General features: G+C 47.2%; 1 protein-coding gene across 1 annotated transcript in view; it reads left to right on the top strand.

The window, feature by feature from the left end:
• si:dkey-22o22.2 (neural-cadherin) overlaps nt 1-20,979 on the top strand; it is a 112,433-nt gene that overhangs the window by 47,927 nt on the left and 43,527 nt on the right. The window contains exons 2-5 of the mRNA XM_014200922.2: nt 6,102-6,290; nt 7,634-7,859; nt 8,939-9,143; nt 14,801-14,912. Coding sequence (XP_014056397.2) covers nt 6,102-6,290; nt 7,634-7,859; nt 8,939-9,143; nt 14,801-14,912 — 732 coding nt within the window. The remainder of the gene's footprint in view (nt 1-6,101; nt 6,291-7,633; nt 7,860-8,938; nt 9,144-14,800; nt 14,913-20,979) is intronic.

Raw genomic sequence — 20,979 nt, 5'->3', positions numbered from 1 at the left:
AAAATACATTTTGGAATACTGAGCCTTGCGTCGCTTTATCCACTCTTTCATGTTCTCTCCTTTCTTCTCTCATTTTATCTTTGGGCGTAACTCTTGCAGAAGTAGTCTCACCATCACAAACTTCTCTTATGGCAGTTGAGATTACAGCAGCTGTACCTCCTACACTCAACCACACAAACTAAAGGAGAATGAATTCAACTGTAAAATCCTCATGACAAGAAGTCTGACAGCATTGAAAAGTTCCCCAAGGACATTTAATAACTATAGTCACTGCCCTTCCACTGGCAGGGACTTAATGTGAATGTATACTGTATGTGAGTGTTTAGGGGGGATTTGGTTGGCAAGACGAGTGGATTTGCCTCTGAATAGAAGTAGTAGTGTGTGTGTGTGTGTGTGCGTGTGCGTGTGCGTGTGCATGCGCACGAGCCACGGTTGTATCATCCTACCACTGCTCCACAGACAGGCTTTGGCCTTTGACCCAATTTCCCATGATGGCCTTCTCCAATCCTCCCTCGCAGACCCCCTCTCACACAGCATCGAGATTGGGGATCAGATAAATAAATCCAACTGTTTTTCACTCTGCCATCAAAGACAGAGAGCTTGGTTTTCACTCCGGCTTTGGATCCAGCCTCTCAACTCCTCTGGAGCGATTGATTCCATTCCTAGGAGTTATTGGGAAAATCAAACCCCTGGATCCGGCTTATCCACCCAGACTCTGTCTTCTACCGCACCGACGCCAGCCGCATATAGAGTTGGGAGAGTTCAGACGATCCCAGTGTCGTTGGTGGGGGGAAGCAATCTATACTCCGCAGTGAGGACGAGCAGTGCTTACCAGGAAGTACGAGCACAGTGAGTGTGCTGAAGTAAATGACCCCTTGTCACACTATACATTTCCCTACTTGCTAATGAATACTGGATATGAGAAAAGAGAATATACTGTATCTACCTGTGGGGAAACAAGTGATAGAGATTATAAGATGGTTAGTTGATGTAAACAGTTGGTGTAGAGGCGTCTTGTTTGATTGCTCTTATGTTCCCCGCCACATGGTGCCGTCGACGCCATCTGGTGAGGAGTCATAGCTGTGGCTGACTCAGTGGGCCAGTGATGCCGGTGGGAGGGAGACAACATGCCCGCCGAGTCAACCACCAACTGCACCAGAGTTATGCAGAAAATCAACTCCGAGAGAAGGCCATTTTAGACTATGGAGACCAGAGGAGGCTGGCGGGAGGAGCTATAGGAGGACGGGCTCATTGTAATGGATGGAATGGAATAATGGAACGGTATCAAAAGCATAAAACATATGAAAAGCACATATTTGAGTCTGTTCCATTCATTCCATTCCAGCCATTACAATAAGCCCGTCCTCCTATAGCTCCTCCCGCCAGCCTCCTCTGACGGAGACACACCCCATGTAGAAGCAGCCTGAGGCTCTTGCTGTTGATAACTCACCTTGAGAGGTCACACACTCTGGGTGGAGTGGAGAACGCTATTAGTGTAGCTCGGAGCAGAAACCCCATTATAACCTCTGTTCCTCCCCTAACCCTCCATTCCCCATCCACACCCGACCACAGAAGGGCTCTAATTGAGTTTCCGTGTTGTGTCGACTGTGAGGACTCGCTCGCTCACTCACTCACGGGCGTCCACGGTCCTCGAGTGGTGAAATACTACATTTGTGGTCAGGCAAGGAGGGGGCAGCCCCCTGTGGGCCTCTCATTCCAGAGAGACAGGCATGACACGGGAGGCTATTGGTTGTGGTAGTTAGTTAGGATCTAATGTGTTCACGAGGTGCTGGGAGACCAGAGTCCAGGAGGAGTAAGAGAGAGGGCGGGATCGTGCCCTGTCACTCCACAGGACATGCAGGGACATACATGAGCAGCTATGTCTCCTCTGCATTTGATTGTCTGTGTGTGGATGAGTGTGTAGTGGGGAGGGCTCCATCCACACACAGCCTCGGGGTTTATCAGAAAACACACACACACACACACACACAAACACAAAAACAAACACACACACACTGCACAGTTCTGTCTGTGGCTGAAATGTATTCATTTTCCCCTCATGTTTCTCAATGCCTGTTTGTTTGTGGCTTTGTCAGGGGAGAAAATAGAATAACTTATTCCTGCTGTCTTTCTCTTGTATTTCATGGAGTATTGCATTTACATCATCAGACTGGTTGCTTAGCTATGTTAAACCAGTTGAGCGTTTGGAATATCATTAGGTTTGGGCAGTAAAAGTCAACCGAGGGTGAAATGTGAAGAAATGAGAGGAGGATTTGAGAAATGAGGGGAGTGATGGTATTAGTACAGTAGGGCTGTCCTGTTCCTCTGTCCACTTTAGGTACCAGAAATACCAGGGGACGTTCACAGTGAGATCAGGCTGTCTGTGTTAAATGAACAGAGGGGAGTGAATATAATGATTTCCCGTTTCCATCCATTCTCCCCTTTCTATGTTGTTATCTCTCTCTCATCTCTCTTGACTTCTATCTTCTCATCTCTTTCTCTCTCTCTCTCTCTCTCTCTCTCTCTCTCTCTCTCTCTCTCTCTCTCTCTCTCTCTCGCTCTCTCTCTCCTTCTGCTCCACCCATCAGGTTTTAAACTTTTAAAAATTGTGTGTGCATGCAGGGGGGAAAGTGGGCCAGTCTAGAAGATCATTAATTAGGATGCATAACGCCTCAGTCCACTGGCTACCAGGGAGCAGATGGGGAGCAGGGTTCCCAGCTCCTACAACAGAGGTGGTTTGTCCCTCAATGACTCTCCTCCCTCAAAATATTCCTCTCAGTAGCTACCCAATGGCCACTATACCCCACCTTTTTGAAGATTTGGTGACAGTCTCTTTTGATGGTCTAATATTGACACAGCCAATTATCCACTAACTAGCTGTAATATAAGTATAGAGGATGTTACAACTTTCTCTGTGGTTTCTCTCACACGTTGAGCATCTCTCCCTGTCTATCTCCTTTTATCTCTCTCTTTTCCTCTGTCGCTCTCTCTTTTCTCTCTCTCTCTCTGTCGCTCTCTCTCTCTCTCTCTCTCTCTCTCTCTCTCTGTCGCTCTCTCTCCCCCTTTATCTCTCTCTCTCTCTCTCTCTCTGTCGCTCTCTCTTCTCTCTCTCTCTCTCTCTCTCTCTCTCTCGCTCTCTCTCTCTCTCTCTCTCTCTCTCTCTCTCTCTCTCTCTCTCTCTCACTATCTCCTCCTTACACTGGTCTCCTCTTAAAGAGTTTCACTGTGTATCACATGGTTTTAGAGGAGACAAAAGCTCTTGATTTGAAACGTAATTATGCATGTCATTAAAACAAAAGTGAGATCCACATCATTGAGTAGTTAATCGTGCGTGAAAGGGAGACTCTTTTTAGATTCTGACACACACACACACACACACACACACACACACACACACACACACACACACACACACACACACACACACACACACACACACACACACACACACACACACAGTGTCAACTCCCTGCCAGGCCAGCAAGGACAGGCAATTACGTGAGATGCCTGCATGCGTGTGTGTTCAAATGTCACAAAGACTTAACCTGCTGCCACGGAGACTGGACTCATGGGAACACCTGCGCTCTGTGAGTCACCAAGGCGACACATCCCATGCTGTCATTCACACAAACACACACACACCTATGTGACCTCCCCAGGGGCGTTGTGGGAGTATAAATCTGTGTGTACGTATGTACCAAACAGTGTGTATGTGTGTGTAATCCTAGCTCAGCTGCATGACTCTTACCCTCTGTATTGTACCTCAGGTGGTCTCAGGTAACAGTGATACCTCTGATCTCCCTCCAGTCCTCTCACAGGTGTGTGTTCTAGCGGCATCACGCCACCAGACACCACACACCATCTCTGTCAGGTCTGAGAGGGATCACAAGGGGCCAAGAGGGACCTGGGGGCTTAGGGAAATGGGATGGGTGTCCCCTCTCTCAATCACCCCCTTTATTTAAGGTAATGGTTAAAGGACAACTCCTAGCCCCTACCTTACGTTGGTACTTCATGGAGGTCTGAAAGAATCTTCCCCATTCCGTCATTACTTCTTCAGTTGAAGACTCATATCATTTTGGTAGGCTGTTATTGGACAACACTGTCAATGTACTGACACAAATTGGGCCCCACTCAAATGTGTCATCTTCATCTGATGTCAGACACATAAAGACCACTTGAATGCAATCTCATTCTCGCTCCGTCAATACTGGCCTCTTTTGCACGGCTGCATCTCTAATTCACTGTGTATCAAATCAGGGGGAAGAAAACAAACACAATTTTCCCCTTTTATTCCCCGATTTGCATAACAATCCGTGACATCGGCCAAATGGATATTCAAATGAGGAGACAGCTTTGGGTGGACTCAGACGAGTGTCACTGGGCTATTAATACGGCGGGTGTGTATCGTATCTGGGGCGATTTCGCCTGGTTACCATCGGATCTTACGTGGTTAGAAAGGCGGTAACAGACACGTGTGGAGCTTTGTCCGCTTTGTCGACTGATCCACTCTCACGGAACACTGACGAGGTGGATCTGTTGGCTGCCTTTTAGTTCTGCTAGTTTGGTGGAGAAAAGAGAAGGAGAGAGAGAGGCATGGATGGCCCTGGTGACAGATGAAGCAGAGAGAGAGAGAGAGAGAGAGAGAGAGAGAGAGAGACCTGTGGTGGATGTACGTACTGTAAGAGATTCATCTCTCCTCTGTGAGCAGTATATGTACAGGTAGTGATCATTCCCATGGTCATGACACTGACACTTGTGTTTAACTCTCCTCATCCCTTGCATTTTGACCGCCAGGCACGGTTTAATGGTTAAAGCCCACTGAGCCAACCCTAAGTCAGCCATTTGTATGCATTTATGTATATATATGCGTGTGTTTGGCATGTACTTAGTGCGTGCTCAGTCGCGTGGAACAAGGATCAAGACACCGCTGTCATTATGAAGAGTCATTATGTCTGTGGAGGAATTCATACATAGCCAACCGGTGTATAAGCCTAACAGCGCCAAACAAAACAACCACGTCCATCCACTGAATTACAAAATGGCAATACAAGAATCTAGAGCCTTGTGCTGAAAAGACCTGTCAAGAAGGCTTCTACCCTCCCCTGTGTCTTCCTCCCCTCTTCCTCTTTTCTTCTCCCTCTCTTTTTACCCGCCGCTTCCCTGCGTCCCTCAGATGTGAAGCTCCCTCTTATTTGCTGTTGTCTCTCCTTCGCTCCAACACGAAGCACAAGTCTGCAGACAAAACAAACTCTCCCAAAACCAGACGACAAACAGCAACAACACACAGCGTCTGTTTGCCTGGAGTCCCCTTCTCTGAGTCTTTTCTGAACTTCTGAACACCTTCCGAGAGCACTTGCTTGCTTTCTGCCCCTCCCCACCTCTTTCCTCTCTCTCTATTTCTCCCCTTCTCTCTCTCTCTCTCTCTCTCTCTCTCTCTCTCTCTGTTTTGTGGGAAACATGCTCGTCTGAAGAGTGATAGAAAGAGAGGGTGATGGGTTTGTAAAGAAAATGTCATTCTTTTCACTGACTGTTAAGGCCTTGGGGGAAGCGACAGTCTCAGACAGCAGATAGCAGATAGCTGCTAGTGAGGAAACAGACGAGGGAGGGAGAACCCTTCAGCCTGGGATGGAAACACAGAACCTATCAGCCATGTCGCATCTGGCCATTTGTCTCCACCCAGAGAATGGGCCCAGCGTCATCCAAGTGCTGTGGCTGCTGTCGGGGGTCACCAGCGGATTGTTGGGAAATTGATTTTGAGAGGCAAATAAGATTAAGGAGATTGTGCCAGGGATCGCAAACACTTTGAAAGGGAGAGATGGATGGATGTGTTTGGAAAAGTCAAAGCCCAATGGTGGAAGTGGCACAGACATGGTTTGTTTTTGGCTAAAAGGAGGACTCAGACCCAATGACATCATCATCAAAGGATTAGGGGCTTCAGCAGACACTAGTCCTCCACTTTCCCAGAATGCATTTAGCTCATATGCCTACAATTCATCCAGACAACCTCTTAGTAGTGATTCCACGTCCCCCTGACTGTACCAACTGTTATCTTTCATGTTTGACCCTGACCCTTAATCTCTTTATCTTTTCTGTGTCTGTAGGGGATGAGTGGTACCTCTGCAGGCTGACCCTTAGTGTGCCCACCCTGGCAGACCTGCAGTGGGGCATGTTCCCTCAGCCCTACCTGGGCGCAGTGGGACCTGACGCCGCACCAGGCTCTGTGGTCTACCGCCTTACCGCCCGCCAACGAGATGGCACAATAGGAAACGCCCACTTCCTGCTACTGGACGGTGAGTGAAATGTCGATCAAAATTATGATTGAATTGATACAACGTTTAAATAGTGTCCATTTTACATTACATTTGATTAGATTAGATAGCTAAACTCTGATGAGATAAAAGCATTTAATGAAAGGATGACATGCAAGTGTTCTATTTTTAGGGTACTCAGGTGTTGGACATCCCTAAGACAGCGATAATGTACATTAAATTATAAACAAAGAAAAAATAAAATAGATATAGATTGAATAAAATAAAAAAATGAAATAATGAAAAATCCAAAAGAAGTGAGTGACAGGAACAATGCAGCTGTGATTAGCTACATGTCCCTGGCTACCAGCAGCTGTGTTCCTCCTATTCCGCTTCCTCCTCCTCTTCTCTCTCTTTCTCTTCCTCCTCCTCCTCTTCCTCTCTTTCTTCCTCCCTCTCCTCTTCTCTCTCTTTCTCTTCCTCCTCCTCTTTTCTCTCTTTCCCTTCCTCCTCCGCCTCCTCTTCTCTCTCTTTCTCTTCCTCCTCCTCCTCTTCCTCTCTTTCTTCCTCCCTCTCCTCTTCTCTCTCTTTCTCTTCCTCCTCCTCTTTTCTCTCTTTCCCTTCCTCCTCCGCCTCCTCTTTTCTCTCTCTCTTCCTCCTCCTACTCTTCTCTCTCTTTCTCTTCCTCCTCCTCCTCCTCATCGTCTCTCTCTTTCTCTTCCTCCTCCTCTTCTCTCTCTCTCTTCCTACTCTTCTCTCTCTCTCTCTCTCTCTCTCTCTCTTCCTCCTCCTCTTCTCTCTCTCTCTTCCTCCTCCTCTTCTCTCTCTCTCTCTTCCTCCTCCTCTTCTCTCTCTCTCTCTCTCTCTCTCTTCCTCCTCTTCTCTCTCTTTCTCTTCCATTGATGCTGCTGCCCAGGGGGACATGGGTTAAGATGACCCTGTCGTCCTGTTCTCCTCAGAGAAAGATCAGAGGCTGGATGTTAACCCGATCACGCACACACACACACACACACACACACACACACACACACACACACACACACACACACACACACACACACACACACACCGCACACACACAGCCCCAGCTGGCAGAAGGGTCCTCTACCCCCATCTCTATACACAAATAAACACACACACCAGCCCCCCAGCCCAAGAATTCAGCAATGTCTTAGGGATGTCAATTTCTGCGCAGCTGTCTCTGCTACATGATATCACTCACATGATTGTCTATAAGACCCCGGGGCAAGCTGTGTGTTGAGGTGTGAAAACACAGAACAACTTTAATTTGGGGGTCAACTATCCCTTCAAGAAAACCTTTGAGTCACTTGGAAGAACCATGTGTGTCTGTGTGTTTATACGTGTTGTTTATATCCTGTAACTAGGCGGCGAGGATTCGTTTGAGGTGGACCGCAGCTCTGGGGAGGTCAGGACCACCGGCCGACCCCTGACCCCCAGCAGGGAGTACATGCTGAGGGTGCAGGCGGTCGACACGCAGGGCAGGAAGGGTCCCACTGCAACAGTGGCTATTCTGGCAGGGTTCCGCCCCCCACAGTTCACCAACGCCTCCTACACCCTGACTGTCCCAGAGAACACGCCCGTGGGCCAAGCGTGAGTATAACCTGGTTTGGAGAGATTGGAATGGGCTAATCCCAATTACCCATATTATGGACTACTTTTGACCAGAGCCACCTAGTGCACTATATGGGGAATAGGCTGCGATTAGAGATTACAAGAAAGGTGAATGAACTAGGGTTTTACAGGTGACATTGGACAGGGATAACTGCTGGATGTGGGTTAGGAATAGGATGAGGGAAGGGACAGGGTGCACCAGACCATGCATTTCACAATGGGGGAGGTGGGATATCAGTGAACCAATCAGTGAACCAATGAATGCGTGTGTTCTGCATATGTGTGTGTACATGTATTTTTGCTTGTGTATTGTGCTTGTTATGTATGTGTGTGTGTGTGTGTGTGTGTGTGTGTGTGTGTGTGTGTGTGTGTGTGTGTGTGTGTGAGTTTGAGTGTGAGTGTGAGTGTGAGTGTTTGTGTGTGTGTGTGTGTGTGTGTGTATGTGTGTGTGTATGTGTGTGTTTGTGTGCCGCCTCTGCTGCTCATTAGAGGGGAAGCCAAAGGATTGTGTGAACGTGGATGATTCCTCTGCATTATGTGTCATGTGTTGGGAAGGGGGGAGGGAGGTTATGAAGGTGGGGGCGAAGGAGGGACGCAGATGCATCATTTTGTCCCGGGGCTCAGAATATCAAAGTGTGGCTAATTCAAATATGTATTAAAATAAACTTTAGGATAAACATGAAGCGCAAAGTGTGTGTCTGAACCTGCCTCCTCAGGCCTCTGGTGACTGGGGCACAATGTATTCATCTCCTGCCCACCCTCCTCACTGTGTGCGTGTGCGTGCGTGTCAGTGCATGAGCGTGCATGTGCCTATTTGCGTGGGTGTGGTAGGTGCAAGTGTGTCCGTGTGTCTTAATAAAGATGCTATGGATGAGATGAGAGTGATGATATCAGACTGAAGATGGATCATTTCTTGCTCCCTGGAGATCTATTTCATTCATTTCATTCGTGAGTGTGTCTCCTTATGACATCACATCTATTCTAATGCGTCTCCCGATGACATCACTTCCTGTATACTGTATCTCCTTGTGACATCCCGTTCCTGTTTCCCCCTGCAGTGTGGCGATGGTGGGGGCCATCTCCTTCCAGAGGAAGACTCTGTCCTACATGCTGCTGGTGAACCCTGGCAACCTGTTCAGTGTCAACCAGGAGAGTGGAGCTGTCAGCCTCACCCGGACAGTGGACTTTGAGAGTGGACACACACTCCACACACTGCAAGTCAGGGCCTCCGAGCCAGACACAGGCCTCAGCGGTGTGGCAGAGGTACACACACGTAACTATACACACACATACGCACATGCACGCACACACGCACGCACACACACACACACACACACACACACGCACACACACACACACACACGCACGCATGCACGCACGCACACACAGTTACATATAAACAGTACCCACTCACCTCTATACACACCTGCTCCTACCCAGATGTCTGGCTTATACACACAAATGGCATCCTCACTAATCCACCAGTTCCCGTTAGGCCCGCTACAGTCAGCTTAGCTAATTCACTCCAATGAGCTATGCATGTGGCTCTGAAGGTGTGTGTGTGTGTGTGTGTGTGTACTTTCCGTTGGAGTAGTATTGATGGGGAATAGACCCATTTGAGGAAACATCAACTATAGCCATGGTCAGCTGCAGTAGAGAACGTCCAACCTGCCCCACTATGCTGCTCCCCAGCCCTGGTCACATAATGGAGAACAACAGTATGGAGAGCCAGCCGTGGTCACATAATGGAGAACAACAGTATGGAGAGCCAGCCGCGGTCACATAATGGAGAACAACAGTATGGAGAGCCAGCCGCGGTCACATAATGGAGAACAACAGTATGGAGAGCCAGCCGCGGTCACATAATGGAGAACAACAGTATGGAGAGCCAGCCCTGGTCACATAATGGAGAACAACAGTATGGAGAGTCAGCCGTGGTCACATAATGGAGAACAACAGTATGGAGAGTCAGCCGCGGTCACATAATGGAGAACAACAGTATGGAGAGCCAGCCCTGGTCACATAATGGAGAACAACAGTATGGAGAGTCAGCCGTGGTCACATAATGGAGAACAACAGTATGGAGAGTCAGCCGCGGTCACATAATGGAGAACAACAGTATGGAGAGTCAGCCGTGGTCACATAATGGAGAACAACAGTATGGAGAGTCAGCCGCGGTCACATAATGGAGAACAACAGTATGGAGAGCCAGCCATGGTCACATAATGGAGAACAACAGTATGGAGAGCCAACCCTGGTCACATAATGGAGAACAACAGTATGGAGAGCCAGCCGTGGTCACATAATGGAGAACAACAGTATGGAGAGCCAGCCCTGGTCACATAATGGAGAACAACAGTATGGAGAGCCAGCCCTGGTCACATAATGGAGAACAACAGTATGGAGAGCCAGCCGTGGTCACATAATGGAGAACAACAGTATGGAGAGCCAGCCGCGGTCACATAATGGAGAACAACAGTATGGAGAGCCAGCCGCGGTCACATAATGGAGAACAACAGTATGGAGAGCCAGCCCTGGTCACATAATGGAGAACAACAGTATGGAGAGTCAGCCGTGGTCACATAATGGAGAACAACAGTATGGAGAGTCAGCCGTGGTCACATAATGGAGAACAACAGTATGGAGAGCCAGCCCTGGTCACATAATGGAGAACAACAGTATGGAGAGCCAGCCCTGGTCACATAATGGAGAACAACAGTATGGAGAGCCAGCCCTGGTCACATAATGGAGAACAACAGTATGGAGAGCCAGCCCTGGTCACATAATGGAGAACAACAGTATGGAGAGCCAGCCCTGGTCACATAATGGAGAACAACAGTATGGAGAGCCAGCCCTGGTCACATAATGGAGAACAACAGTATGGAGAGCCAGCCCTGGTCACATAATGGAGAACAACAGTATGGAGAGTCAGCCGTGGTCACATAATGGAGAACAACAATATGGAGAGCCAGCCCTGGTCACATAATGGAGAACAACAGTATGGAGAGCCAGCCCTGGTCACATAATGGAGAACAACAGTATGGAGAGCCAGCCCTGGTCACATAATGGAGAACAACAGTATGGAGAGCCAACCCTGGTCACATAATGGAGAACAACAGTATGGAGAGTCAGCCCTGGTCACATAATGGAGAACAACAGTATGGAGAGCCAGCCCTGGTCACATAATGGAGAACAACAGTATGGAGAGTCAGCCGTGGTCACATAATGGAGAACAACAGTATGGAGAGCCAGCCGCGGTCACATAATGGAGAACAACAGTATGGAGAGCCAGCCCTGGTCACATAATGGAGAACAACAGTATGGAGAGCCAGCCCTGGTCACATAATGGAGAACAACAGTATGGAGAGCCAACCCTGGTCACATAATGGAGAACAACAGTATGGAGAGTCAGCCGTGGTCACATAATGGAGAACAACAGTATGGAGAGCCAGCCCTGGTCACATAATGGAGAACAACAGTATGGAGAGCCAGCCGTGGTCACATAATGGAGAACAACAGTATGGAGAGCCAGCCCTGGTCACATAATGGAGAACAACAGTATGGAGAGTCAGCCGTGGTCACATAATGGAGAACAACAGTATGGAGAGCCAGCCCTGGTCACATAATGGAGAACAACAGTATGGAGAGTCAGCCGTGGTCACATAATGGAGAACAACAGTATGGAGAGCCAGCCATGGTCACATAATGGAGAACAACAGTATGGAGAGCCAGCCCTGGTCACATAATGGAGAACAACAGTATGGAGAGCCAACCCTGGTCACATAATGGAGAACAACAGTATGGAGAGTCAGCCGTGGTCACATAATGGAGAACAACAGTATGGAGAGCCAGCCCTGGTCACATAATGGAGAACAACAGTATGGAGAGTCAGCCGTGGTCACATAATGGAGAACAACAGTATGGAGAGCCAGCCATGGTCACATAATGGAGAACAACAGTATGGAGAGCCAGCCCTGGTCACATAATGGAGAACAACAGTATGGAGAACCAGCCAGTGAAGCATGGTGATTCTGTTCAGGTGATTGGACTGTGACCTCAGTGGTAAGTTTGGAAATAGAAATAGGTGCCGTCTAGCTTCAGTACAGATACAGTGAGATTCTGGGTAAAAAGACAGAGAGACAATTGTTGTTTTTATTTATTCAGAAGGTTGTTTATCTTTGCTATCCTATTATGTGAAGATAATCATCTCAGGCTTTACAATTAACATCATATTGTATGACGTCTCCCTCAGATTTAAAAATAACCTTTTACCTAAATGAGAACAGGTGTGTCCTAACCCCTTGTTTGGCTTCAGTTTCCTTTCCCACAAGGGCAGTTGAGGTAAGCTGTTGTGAAACTGGCGTATTGGAATCCCCCGGGGCGGCCATCTTTGTTTGTCAGATGTTCACATCCACTGATTGAGTTGTTTAGATGGACTTGGCAACCAGGCAGGACCCTGTGGCCAACGTGTGCCTGGCAACCAGGCAGGACCCTGTGGCCAATGTGTGCTGGACACAGAGGAACACTTTGGCACCACAAACACACACACACAAACAAACATGTACAACGTGAGTAGACAAACACAGAAACTCTTGCATGTACACACACATGCATTAAACACAGAAGTAACAGTGCACACGTACAGACACAACACACACCAACATAAACAGGCTCCACAATCTGGCAATAAGCTGGGCACCAGTCACGGTCACCTTCCTCTGTCCAAAACTCACACCATCTGTGGTCAAGACCTCAATCCGTTTGCTCTCTCTCCCTATCTTTATGTCTTTCCTCTCTGTCTCTCTCTGCCTCTGTTTCTCTCTCTCTCTGCTATCATTAATACAAGCCCATGGGGTAGGAGTATGAAGAGGAGCAGGCATCCCATAGAGTTCCATGTCTCTTTCCCTCTCTCTCCTCCCCATCTCTCTCCGCTCCCAGCTTCTCCTCCTAATCTTCCTTAAGCACTTGTACTAGCTCTTATTATCACTAATACTCTCACTTTCTGCCACGCACACAGACACACACACACAACACACACACAAACACACACACATACACAGTACGGCAGCAGTATGAGACCAGGCTCCTGTTGGACCAGGCGCACAGTGTGTGGGGACTCTCCAAGAGGGTCTTAACAGACAGGGTGTTTTTCTAACAGGGATTGGGATTCCCAGGGAGTGCTGGTGATTAGGTATGAGTGAGAGGGGGATCCAGTCTGCCGGGTTTGGAGGAGTGGAGAGAGGGAGGGCTTCATAGTGTTACCCACAGGTTAGAACGTAGAAATAGTGGCTAGAATGGACAGCTCTCTGTTTTAAATCAGCCTGATTGAATTGATGCACTAGGGGAAGAGTCAGACATTTTGTGTCAGTCTATCGATGCCAAGCATAACCTTATTGTTTGGAGTTTGGAGTTATTGTTGTCTTTGGGGCGAATCCTAACTTCCACATAAGTCGAATTTTCACTTAGTCTCGCATTGACATCAAGTTTGGATTTCAATTTGTGGCCTCCCGAGTGGAGCAGCAGTCTAAGGCATTGCATCTCAGTGCTAGAGGCATCACTACAGACCCTGGTTCGATTCCGGGCTATATCACAACGGGCCATGATCGGGAGAACCATGAGGTAGCGCACAATTTGCCCAGCATCATCCGAGTTAGACGAGAGTTTGGCCTGCCAGGATTTCCTTGTCCCATCGCGCTCGAGCGACTCCTTGTGGCGGGCCGGACGCCTGCAAGCTGACTCAGTCGCCAGCTGGATGGTGTTTCCTCCTACACATGCGGCTGGCTTCCGGGTTAAGTGAGCAGTGTGTCAAGAAGCAGCGGGCCTCGGCATGGTCGTGTTTCGGAGGACGTATCGCTCTCTCCCGAGTCCGAATGGGAGTTGCAGTGATGGGACAAGACTGTAACTACCAATTAGATATAACTTAAAAGCTGTAAAAGTACAAAAAAAGGATAACAATTTGTTTCAGATTTTGAAGGTTTGTCAAATATGGTGTTGGAGTTTTTGCATTTTCAAAGTTCCATTGAAGTTTGTGTTAGTTCCTTCATTTCAGACTGACAGTGTGAGAGTTGATGTGAGTGTGTTGAGTGTGTTAGCCTAGTCATGGTTCCATGCTGGGGCCCACGCTGGCTTCTCCAGCCCCCTGTCTGCCATGCCTGTCTGCCATGCATGCTCTGTGTGCCCACCTCTCTCCCCGTTGGGAGCAGCAGTCTCCCCCCTGGCACGGCTGGTCCCCAGAGATAACACCCCCATGTGGGAGACTGGAGGGGGAGGATCCAGCATGACTAACACTGCTCAGGGAACCTCTGGACTACCCCTCCTCTCTTTACCTCTCTCACTCTCTTTCCCTATCTATCTCTCTAACTCAATCTCTACCACCATCTTGCCCTATCATTATCTATCTTTTCCTCTTTCTGCCCCCCCCTTTCTTTCTCTCTTTCGCTATCTTCCTAGTTTTTCTTTCTCTCTTTTTCTCTTCCCCCTTAATTATCTCTCTCTCCTTTGGATCTCTCTCTCTTCCTTACGCCTCAGGACTGTCATATTTACAGCTATAAAAAAATGATGTGTGTGTGCACAGAGATTCAGTGTAAATGTGAGTGCATGCATCTGTAAGAGTGAGTGTGTTTGCGTGCATACGCGTGCGCGTTTGTGTGATGTTGTGTTCCGCTTGGCCGGGGAGCGGCTCAGAGGGTTGGGCTGCAGCTGTGCCTGACTACCACTAGGTCCTCGTCCTCCCACGCACTCATTTATATTAACCCAGCTAGCACGCCCGAGAAAACACACATACACACAAACACTTACATACACAATCACATATTGTGTAAATGACTGTCATCTGAAAGCTTCACACAAAGAAGAACTTCCATAGACACCAGCCCATCGCCGCTCCAAGTTAACCCTCTCTCCTCTGTCCTTCCCTATAGGTGGTGGTTCACATCACAGATGAGAATGACTGCACTCCAGAATTCCTCCATTCCATTTACAGCCGGGATAACATTCCCGAAGCCACCGCGCCTGGAACATCACTGCTACAAGGTGAGACATCGGTGGAGGTTCTATGTGGGACATAAAGTCCATAACATACGTAGAGACACACACACAGACACACAGACAGAGAGACACACAGACAGAGACACACAGAGACACACACACAGAGACACACAGATACACAGACAGAGAGACACACAGACAGAGAGACACAGACAGAGAGACACAGACAGAGACACACAGACAGACAGAGACACACAGACAGACAGAGACACACAGAGACACACAGACACATAGAGACACACAGACAGAGAGACACACAGACAGAGAGACACACAGACAGAGAGACACACACACAGAGAGACACACAGACACGCAGAGACACACAGACAGAGACACACAGACACACAGACACAGACACACAGAGACACACAGACACACAGACAGAGACACACAGACACACAGACAGAGACACACAGACACACAGACAAAAGAGACACACAGACACAAAGAGACACACGGACAGAGAGACACACAGACACAAAGAGACACACAGACAGAGAGACACACAGACAGAGAGACACACAGACAGAGAGACACACAGACACACAGAGACACACACACAGACACGCAGAGACACACAGACAGAGACACACAGACACAGACACACAGAGACACACAGACAGAGACACACAGACGGACAGACGGACAGACACACAGACACACAGACACACAGACACACACAGACACACAGACAGTACATAAGACAGACAGTACATACAGTAACAGTGTATACAGTGCCTTCAGAAAGTATTCAGACCCCTTTACCGTAAATTCTGGACTATAAGCCGCAACTTTTTTCCCAGCTTTGAACCTCGCGGCTTAAACAATGACGCGGCTAATATATGGATTTTTCCCGCTTACATTTTTTTTTTCCCAAAAAAACACATTCTGTGACGTGTTCAGTTTTTTGGCGGCATGAAGCTTTCATTAGACCAATGAAATTGCCGAACGGGTTAAGGTCAAACAACTTTTTTGTTTACTGTTTAGATTAAATCGAGTGCTCTCAAACTTCCCATCATTCTGATTACGGTAGTCATTTTGTCACCCTCATCATGGCAAAGACACGGAGAAATGCATATGATGCAGCTTTCAAGTTGAAGGCGATTGATCTGGCTGTTGGAAAAGGAAATAGAGCTGCTGCACGGGAGCTTGGTCTTAATGAGTCGATGATAAGACGTTGGAAACAGCAGCGTGAGGAATTGACTCAGTGCAAAAAGACAACTAAAGCTTACTGCTAATTTTTTATTTTTTGTTACAAGCCCTGTTTCGTTAAAGCCTATTTATTTTTGTTACAAGCCGTGTTTCATTAAAGCCTGTGTAAAGTTAATTTTTTCAATGTACCGGTAGGCACCTGCGGCTTATAGACATGTGCGGCTTATTTATGTTGAAAAAAAAAATCATAATTTTAATTCAGTGGGTGCGGCTTATATTCAGGTGCTCTTAATAGTCCGGAAATTACGGTACTTTTTCCACATTTTGTTATGTTACAGCCTTATTCTAAGATGTATTAAATCGTTTTTTTCCCTCATCAATCTACACACAATACCCCATAATGACAAAGCAAAAACAGGATTTTAGACATTTTTGCTAATTTTAATAGATATAAAAAAATGAAAATCTAACATTTACATAAGTATTCAGACCCTTTACTCAGTACTTTGTTGAAGCACCTTTGGCAGCGATTACAGCATCGAGTCTTCTTGGATATGACGCTACAAGCTTGGCACACCTGTATTTGGGGAGTTTCTCCCATTCTTCTCTGCAGGTCCTCTCAAGCTCTGTCAGGTTGGATGGGGAGCGTTGCTGCACAGCTAATTTCAGGTCTCTCCAGAGATATTCGATCAGGTTCAAGTCCGGGCTCTGGCTGGGCCACTCAAGGACATTCAGAGACTTGTCCCGAAGCCACTCCTGTGTTGTCTTGGCTGTGTGCTTAGGGTCGTTGTCCTATTGGAAGGTGAACATTCACCCCAGTCGGAGATCCTGAGCGCTCTAGAGCAGGTTTTCATCAAGGATCTCTCTGTACTTTGCTCTGTTCATCTTTGCCTCGATCCTGATCCCAGTCCCTGTCGCTGAAAAACAACCCCACAACATGATGCTGCCACCACCATGCTTCACCGTAGGGATGGTGCCAGGTTTCCTCCAGATGTGACGCTTGGCATTCAGGCCAAAGCGTTCAATCTTGGTTTCATCAGACCAGAAATCTTGTTTCTCATGGTCTGAGAGTCTTCAGGTGCCTTTTGGCAAACTCCAAGCGGGCTGTCATGTGCCTTTTACTGAGGAGTGGCTTCCGTCTGGCCACTCTACCATAAAGGCCTGATTGGTGGAGTGCTGCAGAGATGGTTGTCCTTCTGGAAGGTTCTCCCATCTCCACAGAGGAACTCTAGAGCTCTGTCAGAGTGACCATCAATTTCTTGGTCACCTCCCTGACCAAGGCCCTTCTCCCCCGAATGCTCAGTTTGGCCGGGCGGCCACTCTAAGAAGAGTTTTGATGGTTCCAAATGTAACGATCGTCCAAAGGATTAGACCAAGGTGCAGCGTGGTGAGAGTTCATCTTTATTTTAAATTGGAACACTTAAACAAAATAATAAACAAATACAAATGACCGTCACATCTTGCAGGCTAAATACGAGCAGTACAAAATCAAGATCTCACAAACACAGGTGGAAAAAGGCTGCCTAAGTATGGCTTCCAATCAGAGACAACGATAGACACCTGCCTCTGATTGGAAACCACACCCGGCCAAAACATAGAAACTAACACATAGAATGCCCACCCCACACCCTGACCTAACCGCAGAGAAACAAACCCTCTCTCTCAGGTCAGGGCGTGACACCAAACTTCTTCCATTTAAGAATGATGGAGGCCAATGTGTTCTTGGGGACCTTCAATGCTGCATACATGTTTTGGTACCCTTCCCCAGATCAGTGCCTCAACACAATCCTGTCTCTGAGCTCTACGGACAATTCCTTCAACCTCATGGCTTGGTTTTTGCTCTGACATGCACTGTCAACTGTGGGACCTTATATAGACAGGTGTGTGCCTTTCCAAATCATGTCCAATCAATTGAATTTACCACAGGTGGACTCCAATTAAGGTGTGGAAACATCTCAAGGATGATCAATAGAAACAGGATGCACCTGAGCTCAATTTCAAGTCTTATAGCAAAGGGGATGAATTGTTATGTAAATAAGGTATTTCTGTTTTTTAAATTTAATTCATTTGCAAAAACATCTAAAAACCTCTTTTCACTTTGTCATTATAGGGTATTGTGTGTAGATTGCTGAGGATTATTATTTTTTTAATCCATTTTAGAATTAAGGCTGTAACGTAACAAAATGTGGAAAAGGCAAGGTGTCTGAATACTTTCCGAAGGCACTATAACAGACAGACAGACAGACAGACAGACAGTAACAGACAGTGGGTGCTGCCCTCTGTGTGAGATGTTGATAGCCAGGCTTGGTTAGTGGACAGACACCCTGAGGGTTGAGGAGAGGGTGACCTCTACTAAAGGCTGGCCATAATGGAATGGGCTGCTCTTATCACCCTGCCTGTCCCAGACCTGATCCTATCACAGTAATTGAAAGGGTTTTACGCCCACTCACAATGGATGACTTTGTGCCATGGTTTAACCACCGGCTACTCTTTTATAGAGGAAGGGAAGGGAGGAGTGGGCAACCCTTTGGGAGGTTAGATAGACGAGCGTGGGCTTTGTGCCGTTCATGCACAGGTATGTTCAGTCAATGTGCTACCATGTCAGTGCATGCATCTTTGTCCCATTCTATGTGACCTCAACTCTATTGCACACGCCACACGTTAAATGCGAGACCGACAATGAGGTTGGCTTTGCTGCTTGTCACACTGCATTAGGTTCTGGGATCAAATGATCAATGCTAATGGCTAGCAGGCTAACAGCTAGCCTCCCTGGGAGTGCTTGAGCAGTCCTGCCCCACTGAGCCTTGAGGAGAGGAGGGAGAGGAGGAGACAACCCATTTTTCAAGTGCGTGCCTGTGTGTGTGTGTGTGTGTGTGTGCGTGTGCGTGTGTGCGTGTGTGTGCGTGTGTGTGCGTGTGTGTGTGTGTGTGTGTGTGTGTGTGTGTGTGTGTGTGTGTGTGTGTGTGTGTGTGTGTGTGTGAGAGAGCCAGCGAGAAGAGAATGGCCGAATTGCTTACCAGCCTTTAATTCTGTCTTTGTTCTCAGCTAAAGCCAATCGGCTTAAGCGAGGGATGGAGAAAATACAGAGACAAAAAGAAAAGAGAGAACGAGAGAGCAAGACAGGATGATCTAGTGGCCGCAGCATGCTTTCTGAAGCAGATGCACACGTTGGCATGGGCCCGGCTGTGTGTGTGTGTCTCTGTGTGTCTGTGTGTGTGTCTCTGTGTGTCTGTGTGTTTGTCTCTGTGTGTCTGTGCATGTGCTTATGAAAATTCAATTATGGTGAATATGCAGCTTTTTTGCATATCGCCATGTCGACAGACGCGCCTGTCACTCTGTGTCACTCACTCACGCAGTGGAGACTCCCCCTGCATGCAGAGCGTGTGTGTGTGTGTGTGTGTGTGTGTGTGTGTGTGTGTGTGTGTGTGTGTGTGTTGTGTGTGTGTGTGTGTAGTATTTGTATGTGAATGGATAGTTTGATTTCAAACTTTAGAATTGATAGTTTGATTTCAAACTTTAGAATGGATAGTTTGATTTCAAGCTTTAGAATGGATAGTTTGATTTCAAACTTTAGAATTGATAGTTTGATTAAAAGCTTTAGAATGGATAGTTTGATTTCAAGCTTTAGAATGGATAGTTTGATTTCAAACTTTAGAATTGATAGTTTGATTAAAAGCTTTAGAATGGATAGTTTGATTAAAAGCTTTAGAATGGATAGTTTGATTAAAAGCTTTAGAATGGATAGTTTGATTAAAAGCTTTAGAATGGATAGTTTGATTAAAAGCTTTAGAATGGATAGTTTGATTAAAAGCTTTAGAATGGATAGTTTGATTTCAGATGCCGCGAGAGAAAAAAACTGAGAAAGAGGCGAGCATGAGGGAAAGAGAGAGTCAGGAGAAAGAGATAAGGATAGAGAGAGAAAGATAGAGAGAGGGGGATGATTATTGTTGTTTACCTTAAGTCAGGATTAGTCTATAAATTGGGCCTTGGTTTTTAATGGAAACTAGCAGTGAGTGACGGGTAAATCTGCCTCTCCAATTATCTAGCCGAAATGTCTCAGGAAGGATTTAGCAGAGTAGGGAGGCGAACAAACTACCTCCCCCCCCCCACACACACACATACACACAAACACTCACACACAAACCCCTCAGCTAGCCAGAATCGCACGCCTAGCCTCTCCCCATATTCCTATGTTTAATTTAGCTTCCGCTGCAACTCCAATACTCCTGTCTATGCATTAAAAATGCTATTAGGTAGCCTGAAGATATATTATATTAGTCTGTGTATATTTAATGAACCTTCTGTTTCAATCCTGGCCCTAAGCTCCCCTTCTCTCACACACATGAACACACACACACACACAAACGCACACATGAACACACACATACATACACACATACACACACTCTGTCTCGCTCGAACACATCCCCCCCTCTGCAACAGGTTCATGTGAGTGAGAGAGGTAATGGGATAGAGGGAGGAAGAGGGAGAAGTAGAAAGAGATGATGGAGTGATGAGAGATGGAAGAGAAGCAGTGAGTCAGCCAGTATACAACTGCTCATTTGCGTCATTCTGTGTACACGTGGGCGTGAGCATTTCTACATGCACGTGTGTACATTAACACACACTTGTCTGTGTCTGTGTGGGGAGCACGCTCTCTTTCGCCCTAAGGGCTAATTCATTAGAACTGGGCTCTGGCTCTTTGGCTAATGACAGCATAGCCTTCTTGAAGTTGGACTGTTTGATGTGGACCTGTCAACAGCATGACTCTAGTCTAACACTAGGCAGTACATACAGTAGGTCTACAGTACAGCTAGTGTTATCACACACACTTCATATACCACTGGCCTCCATTATATCTCTTTTATTCACACTGGCTCTTTTAACACCACAGACGGCT

Source organism: Salmo salar, chromosome ssa05 (assembly GCF_905237065.1).
Source record: "Salmo salar chromosome ssa05, Ssal_v3.1, whole genome shotgun sequence".
NCBI lineage: Eukaryota > Metazoa > Chordata > Actinopteri > Salmoniformes > Salmonidae > Salmo > Salmo salar.
The sequence above is the reverse complement of the archived record's forward strand: the minus strand, read 5'-3'. Positions and strand labels throughout refer to the sequence as shown.